Source organism: Belonocnema kinseyi, chromosome 9 (assembly GCF_010883055.1).
Source record: "Belonocnema kinseyi isolate 2016_QV_RU_SX_M_011 chromosome 9, B_treatae_v1, whole genome shotgun sequence".
Classification (NCBI taxonomy): domain Eukaryota; kingdom Metazoa; phylum Arthropoda; class Insecta; order Hymenoptera; family Cynipidae; genus Belonocnema; species Belonocnema kinseyi.
Genome location: NC_046665.1, coordinates 124,152,391 through 124,160,871, shown reverse-complemented (window position 1 = coordinate 124,160,871; position 8,481 = coordinate 124,152,391). Strand labels below are relative to the sequence as shown.

Below are 8,481 nucleotides of genomic sequence, written 5' to 3'. Positions count from 1 at the left end.
ATTATTGTTATTTTAGATTCGAAAAATAATTTTAAAAACTTAAACAAATTTGTTTCTTTATTACAATTATTTGATTATTGTTTGATGTTGTAAAATTGCTGAATAATGAAATTACCAAATAATAAAATACCCAATAGAAAATTTCCGAATTTCACAAAATCTGAAGTAGATAATTTCATAATTTAAACAATTAAAAATAAATTTTATTTATTTATTTAAAATAAAATAATCAACTATTTTTACCAAAGAATTTTTTTAATGTCTTAAGTTAAAACTTTTTTAAAAATTAAAAATAAAATTAATTGTTTGAAAATTGTATAAAAGAATAAATTTTAAAACATTTGCGTTTCGAACGAAAAAAAAAGCTTTTCTCTAAATTTTCTTCTTTACAACTTAAAAAAAAATAAATATTGGATTTTTGGAGACAGTTTATTGTAATTTTTCTAAATATCATGTTTTTCTATTTATTTTTTCATCCAGAAATATATTTGTTTGAATAACTGTTTTTTTAAATTGAAACAATAATTTTAAAAAGTTAAAAAAATTAGTTTCTTTGATACAATTATTTTATCATTGTTTGATACTGTAAAATTCTTGAATAATGCAATTCCCGCAATTATAAAATTACCGAAATATAAAAATCCGGAATTGGAAAATCCCCAGATAATAAAATACTCAAAAGAAATTTGCCGAATTACAAAAAGTCTGAAAAACAACACTTTTCTCTAAATTTTCTTATTTTTAACTTAAAGAAAAATTAAATATTCTAATTTTGAGAACGTTTATTGTAATTTTTCTAAATATACTCTTTTTTATCTGGAAATATATACATATTTAAATGATTGTTATTTTAAATTAAAACATTAATTGTAAAAAAGTTTAGAAAATTAAAAAATTTGTTTTTTTTTTGAAAAAATTATCTGATCATTGTTTGATACTGTAAAATTCCTGAATAATGCAATTCTCGAACTTATAAAATTGCCAAAATATAAAAATCCGGAATTGGAAAATCCCCAGATAATAAAATACCCAATAAGAAATTGCCGAATTGCAAAAACTCTGAAGTAGATAATTCTCGAATTTAAACAATTAAAAATAAATTTGATTTATTAATTAAAAATAAAATAATCAAATATTTTTATCCAAGAATTTTTTTAATGGCTAAAGTTTATAACATTATTTTTTAAATTCAAAATAACACTAATTGTTTGAAAATTGTATATTCAATTTTTGGAGACATTTTATTGTAATTTTTCTAAATATCATGTTTTTATCAAACCAAATTTTTCATCCAGAAATATATTTTTTTTAATTATTGTTAGTTTCATTTAAACAATAATTTTAAAAGGTTTAAAAAATTAGTTTCTTTGATACAATTATTTGATATTTAAAAAATTTTGATACTTGTTTATTGTTTTATTATTTTAATTGTTTAAATTCGGGATTTTTAAAATTCGGCAATTTCATAATTTCGGAAATTTTATAGTGTATATTGTATACCATAATTCCCAATTCAATTAATTGTTTTGGGTGGGCTGAAAAATTACGAAAAATAAAATTTCCGACTCTATAAATATCTCGAAAAATAAAATATTTAAAATAGAAAATTGTTGAAAATACAAGGTTTGCCGAAATATAAAAATTCCGAATTTGAAAAATTCCCAAACATTTTATAATATTACCGTATTTAAACATTCCACAATAATATAATTACCGCGAGATAATTATTGCAAAATTATATAATATCTGACACTTGAAAAATTCCAAAATTTAAACAATTAAAAAGTTGTTGTTAAATAAATAAAATTCATTACAAAAATGATTGGAAATTAATATTTTTAATAAAAAAATTTAAAAAATATATGTAAAACTTTCGACAATTTTAATTTAAAATAAAAGATATGCATTAATTAATTTTAGTTTTTTTAACGTTTTTCAGTGGAAATTGAAAATTTTTAAACAAAAAATTAGATTGTAATGTTTCATAACTTTTTTTAAGCAAAATAAAATCACGTGTGCGTTTTACACCAAAATCTAATATTTTAAATTAAAATTATTATTCCTTAAAGAAGATTCAGAATTTTTGAATAAAATATTATATTTAAATAAAACGTTTTAAATTTTCTAAAAAAAAAAATAAAAATTTTTAATAAAAAATAGAGTTTCAAGATGATTCAAGACTTTTAACAAATTTAGGTTATGTTAGCGTCTTACATAAAAACCATACAAAATTGTTAAAAAAGATTTTTGCAATTTTTGAACAGTTTTTCTTCAAAGGAACGATTTTCACAGAAAAACAGTTTTCTTAAAACAAAAATCATAATAACTTTTAAAAAATAAATTAATTTAATTTTTTAAAATAAAAAATAAATAAATTTAATTAACAAAAATAATAATTTAAATAATATTTCGAATCTTTTAGCAATTGTGTATTATGCTCGTGTAAAATCTCAACAATTTTAGGTTATGTTAGCGTTTTACACCAAAGAAAGGTATTTTAAAATAAAAATCATTATAGTTTGAACAAAATTGTTCATTTTATAAAAATTTTAGTTTTTTAAACGTTTTTCAGTGGAAATTGAAAATCTTTAAACAAAAAATTAGATTTTAATGTTTCATAACTTTTTTTAAGCAGAATAAAATCACGTGTGCGTTTTACACCAAATACAATTATTTTAAATAAAAATTATTATACCTTGAACAATATTCAAAATTTTTAAATAAAATATTATATTTAAATAAAACGTTTTAAATTTTCTAAAAATAAAAATGAAAATTTTAAATAAAAAAATAGAGTTTCAAGATGATTCAAGACTTTTAACAAATTTAGGTTATGTAAGCGTCTTACATAAAAACCATACAAAATTGTGAAAAAAGATTTTTGCAATTTTTGAACAGTTTTTCTTCAAAGGAACGATTTTCACAGAAAAACAGTTTTCTTAAAACAAAAATCAGAATAACTTTAAAAAATTAAAAAATCAGTATTTTAAAATAAAAATAATTTTTTTTATATAAAAGAACTTTTAACTTTTACAAAAATTATAACTTTTTTCATGGTAAGTAGTTTTTAAAACAAAAATAATAATTTAAATAATATTTTGAATTTTTCAGCAATTTTGTATTATGTTAGTGTAAAATTTTCTAACAATTTTAGGTTATGTTAATGTTTCACACTAAAAACTGATATTTTAAATTAAAATTATTATACCTTAAACAAGAGTCAGAACTTTCTAGGTAAAATATTACATTTAAATAAAACGTTTGAAATTTTCTAAAAATTAAAATTTTTAATTAAACAACAGGTTTCAAAGATGATTCACAACTCTTAACAAATTTAGGTTATGTTAGCGTCTTACACAAAAGCCATAAAAATTTTTGAACAAGATTTTTGTAATTTTTGATAAAAATCATGAAATTTCAAAGTGTTTTTTGCCTAGTACCATTAAATAATTCGTACGTACCATAGCAACAGGAAAACTAAGCGTTGCATGGTAATAGTCTTTCAAACGGCGAATGAAAGGCGTTTTTTTGGGGTTGCTTTTATTCGTTCCATAGACATCGTTCAGCATGCAGATTAAGAAGAAGACCGATTGCACAATCTGAAAAAATAAAATAATTAAATAATTAAATAATTAAATAATCATTATGAAAATTTCCCAGAAAAAAACTAGTCTTCCAAATGGTATTATTTCTAATGCAAAGCGTTCCAAATTAAACACTTTTAAATTGATTCTGTAAAATTGGAAAATTTTATTAGAAAAGATTTGAAATTTTCTCATTTTCCAGTTACAATTTTGAAAATTCAATAATTTAAAAATCAAAGTAATTAAAACTGTATTATTTATAATTAAGAGCGTTCTAAATTGAAAAATTTCAGATTAGAAATTTTTTTAATGGAGAATTTTATTATAAAGGAGTTGGAATTGTAACATTTCTAATTCAAAGAATTTAAAACTACACGATATTATTTTGAATTAAAGAATCATAAATCTGAATAATTTAAGATTAAAATTTCAAAAATAGGACAAGTTAAATACTTTAAAAATGAAATATTTCCAGATAAGAATTTTGAAAATTCGAAACAACTTTCTACTGCAGATTAGACTTTTAGTTATAAATTTTATTATTTAGTTGAAAATTTAATTTTTTTGTTTATGGTTTTTTGTTTTGTTTAATTTATCTGTCTTAGGAGAAATTTCATCTTTCTTAAATAAAAATGTAACTTTCTGCTTGAAAATTCAACTATTTTTTAAAAAGTTTTCCCTTTTTTATTTAAAAATTCACCTGCTTTAGCAGAAATTACACCTTTCTTGGATGAAAATGAAACTGTTTTGTTGAAAATTGAACAATTTTCTTAAGTCATTATTTTTGTTTGAAAATTCTACTGTTTAATATAATATTTGGGCGTTGAAAAAAAAAACTAAAATATTTTTTGGATGAAAATTTTACTATTTTTGAAAATTTGTTTTTATTTAATGAAAAATCCATTTATTTCAAGAAAAATATCATCTTTTGGAAAAATATGCAACTATTTCTTAGAGAATTAAACTATTTAGTTAAAAATTCATGCATTTTGGTTGAAAGAATTCGTCTTTTTCGATTGAAAATTCAACTTTTTTCGTAAAAAAATTATTTTCTGTTATAAAAAATTTAACTTTTGATTTTGCAGTCAACTGGAATCTTTTTTGAATAAAGAATTAACTTTTTCTGTGATTAAAAATTCTTCTGTTTTAAGAGAAGTTTAATCTTTTTTGATATAAATGCAACTATTGGGTAGAGAATTCCAGAATTTTGTTCAAAAGTAATCCTTTTTGTTTAAAAATTCGCCTTCTTGGATTGAAAATTCAATAATTCTTCTTTGCTTGAGTATCAAGCGAAAAAGAATTATATTTAACCAAAAAGTTAAATTTTCATTAAAAAAAAAAAGAAATTTCTTCTATCTATTTGTTAAGAAATCACTTTTTTTGTTAAAGATTAATATTTAAAGTTGAAAATTCATCTCTTTGGTTAAGAGTTTAATTATTTTGCTGAAAACTAATCTTTTTTAATTGAAAATTCAACTACTTGGGTAAAAGGTGAACTACATTGTTAAAAATTAATTTTTTTGATTGAAGGCTTAAGTCTGGTTGAAAATTTAACTGTTCAGTGGAAAAAGACATTTTTTTGCAATTCATTTTTTAATAAAAAATGAAACTTTTCCGTTTTTTAAGATTGATATTTTTTAGTTGAAAATTCGCCTTTTTTGGGAAAAAATTTTTTAGTTTAGAATTTTCACTTTTGTTGGGTAAAAATGCATCAGTTTCGTGGAAATTTATTTTTTTTGTTGAAGTCATATTTTTTATTTGAAAAGTCAATTTTTTTAGAGAAAATCCGTCTTTTGGCTTGAAGTATAAACAATTTAGATAAACTTTTTTTCTTAAGTGAAAAATATTTAATTGTTGAAAATTCGTTTTTTGGTTATAAAATTCCTCATTTTTTTTATAAATTTCATCTTTTTTAATTGAAATATAAACTATGACACGTTTTTGTTAGAAACGTATTTTTTTAATTGAATATTAAACTATTATGTTAAAAATTCAATTATTTTGTTGAAAATTCCAGTATTTTGTTAAAAAGCCATTTTTTACAGTAGAAAAGACATTTGTTTGTTTGAATTGATTTAATAAATTTGAAAATTTTTATATAAAATACTGTTTTAATCCATTTATAAAATATTCTATGTTAAAAGTATCACAAGATCAAAATACTGCAATTTTAATTCGAATGATTTGAAATGAAAAATTCGTCAAGGAAAAAGCACAAATTAAAAATTTTTAGGTTATGTTATAGAGTTTATACGCCATAAATTGGAATTTTAAAACAAAAATAATTATACATTGAACAAAGATTTTAAATTTTTGAATAGATTTAGATATTATGTTAACGTTTTTCATAGGAAATCCTTTATTAAAAGCAAAAAACATTAGATTTTAAATGTTCATAATTTACAACAATTTTAGGTTATGTTATAGCGCTTCACAATAAAATTGGTGTTTTGAATAAAAAATTATTACAATTTGAACAAGATTTAGTACTTTGAAAAATTTTGAAAGAATGTTGTCTTTTTCGTCGGAAATTGGTATTTAAAAAATTCAGATTTTAAAGAAGATTCACAAATTTTAACAAGTGCGGGTTATGTTAGGGTTTTACGCCAAAAATTGATTTTTTAAATAAAAATCATTATAGTTTCAATCAGATTTTTCATTTTTAAACAGTTTCGGGTCATATTAACGTTTCGACTGGAAAAAGTTTTTTTTAAATGCAATAATCATTAATTTTCCAAATAATAAATATAAAATATAAAACATAAATAAAAAATGTAAACTCTGTTAATTAAATGAACGTGAAAACTCAAATAAATTAGTTAAAAATAATGAAAGGTGCTCATAACAATAATAATTTAGTTCTACAATCGTAACAGTTTATAATACAGAATTTTTTCAGATATTTTGGTTTGTACTTTCAACATTTCGATTGCAATTTTTTTTCTTTTTTTATAATTTTCTAGTTAAAAATTAATATGCCTCAGTTGAAAATAAGCTTTTAGTTGAAAATTCAACTTTTATGTAGAAAATTAATATTTACTGTTGCAATAATTTAACTTTTTTATTGAAAATTCGTATTTGCGGCTCGAAAATTTAACAATATGGCAGAAAATTCAACAATTTGGTATAGAAAATGTAATTCTTAGGTCAAAAGTTGAATTACTTTGTTAAAAATTCAATTCTGTTGTAATTTTGATCGGAATTCGTTTTAAGTACAAAATTAATTTTTTCGTTGAAAATTCAACTGTTTGGTAAAAAATTAATCTGTATTAGTTTAACAATCAAGTAATTTGTTGAAAAATCGTTTTTTGATTAAATTCAATTGTTTTCATTTTTTTTAATATCAACTATTACATTTTTGGTGGAAAATTAATCTCTTTGGTTGAAAATTGAACTATTTTATTGCCAAGGATTTTTTTTAGTTGGAAATCAACTATTTTACCTGAAAAAGTTAAATATTCTATTTTTGGCTAAAAACTTCTCTTTTTAGGATGAAAATTTAACTATTAGGTTGAAAATTTATTTATTTTGTTGAAAATTCATCTTTTTTTGTTTATAGAATTTATGAAAATAAAACCAAGAATGAAGTCACCAAATTTGGACAAGCACTATAAAATATTCCTATTTTAATTTGAAAAAAGAATCTCTTTAAAAAAATCCCAACAAAGAAAAAAAAGTTGGACAAAAATAAAAAAGAGGAAAGAGAATTGAGAACGGAACCAACAAAATTCCCTTCAATTTGATGTGTTTGGTTGCCTTCTCATTTTTCTTTATTTTTTTTAAGATGGATCTTTTTTCAAATTACAATAGAAACAATTTTTTCGTTAAAAATTCAACTGCTTGATGAAAAATTATTCTATTTAAGTTCAGCATTAATATGTTTTGTTGAAAAATCGTTTCTTTTTTTGGTTTAAACTCTATTTTTAATTTTAATTTTTAATAAAAATCCTTATGGGTGAAATATCAACTATTAGATTTTTGGTTGAAAATTCATTTCTGACTGAAAATTCAACTTTGTGGTTAACTACTTTCTTAAAAATTTCATGTTTTTGACTGAAGATTCATAATTTTGCTAGAAAGATCATCCCTTTGTTTCAAAATTGAACTATTTCGATGAAAATGCTTTTTTTTAGTTGAAATAAATTTTTTTGATTTAAATATGTAGTGGAAAATTAATCTGTTTTACTTAATGAATATAAATATTTTGTAAAAAAACTCGTGTTTTGGTTCAAATAAATTATTTTTAATTTAAAATAAAAATATTTTTCTTTAAATATAAACTATAACATATATTGTTGTTAAAAATTCATATTTTCAAACTGAAAATGAAAATCCTTGTAGGGACTACTTTCTTTAAAATTTATTACTTACATTGATGATTCATAATTTTAGTAGAAAATTCATCTCTTTGACTCAAAATTGAACTGTTTTGTTAAAAATTCTTTTTATCTGATTGAGTTTATTTTTTAATTGAAAATCCGTTTTTTAAATGAAAATTCAACTATTCCATTTTTCGAGAAAAATTGAATCTTTTAGTTTAAAAGTTCAATTATTTGGTTGAAAATTTAATTTAATTTTCATGGTTAAAGATTTACCGCTTTGGTTACAAATTCAAGTATCTGGTTAAAATTCAACTATTTTGCTAAAATTATTTTTCGTTATTGGCTGGGAAATCTATTTTGGTTAAGAATTCAATGATTTTGTTGAAAATTTTTCTGTTTTGTTTCAATTCAACTGTATTTTTTTTTTATTTAAAATAAAATTCTTTTCTTCATTATAATATTAAATATTACACTGTTTGTTGAGAATGAATTATTTTTGGTTGAAAATTAAACTTCTTGTTTGAAAGTTGAACTACTATGTTAATTCATAACAAATTACGTAAGATGGGAGGGGG

General features: G+C 20.5%; 1 protein-coding gene across 6 annotated transcripts in view; it reads right to left on the bottom strand.

Moving 5' to 3' along the window:
* The window catches only part of LOC117179509 (androgen-induced gene 1 protein-like), a 95,282-nt gene that overhangs the window by 20,648 nt on the left and 66,153 nt on the right, over window positions 1-8,481 (bottom strand). For all 6 annotated transcript variants that reach the window (XR_004467928.1, XR_004467929.1, XM_033371381.1 and 3 more), the window contains one exon: window positions 3,462-3,599. Coding sequence is in view for 4 of the 6 variants with exons in the window: in XM_033371381.1 (XP_033227272.1) it covers window positions 3,462-3,599 (138 nt within the window). In the remaining 2 variants the exon portion in view is untranslated. The remainder of the gene's footprint in view (window positions 1-3,461; window positions 3,600-8,481) is intronic.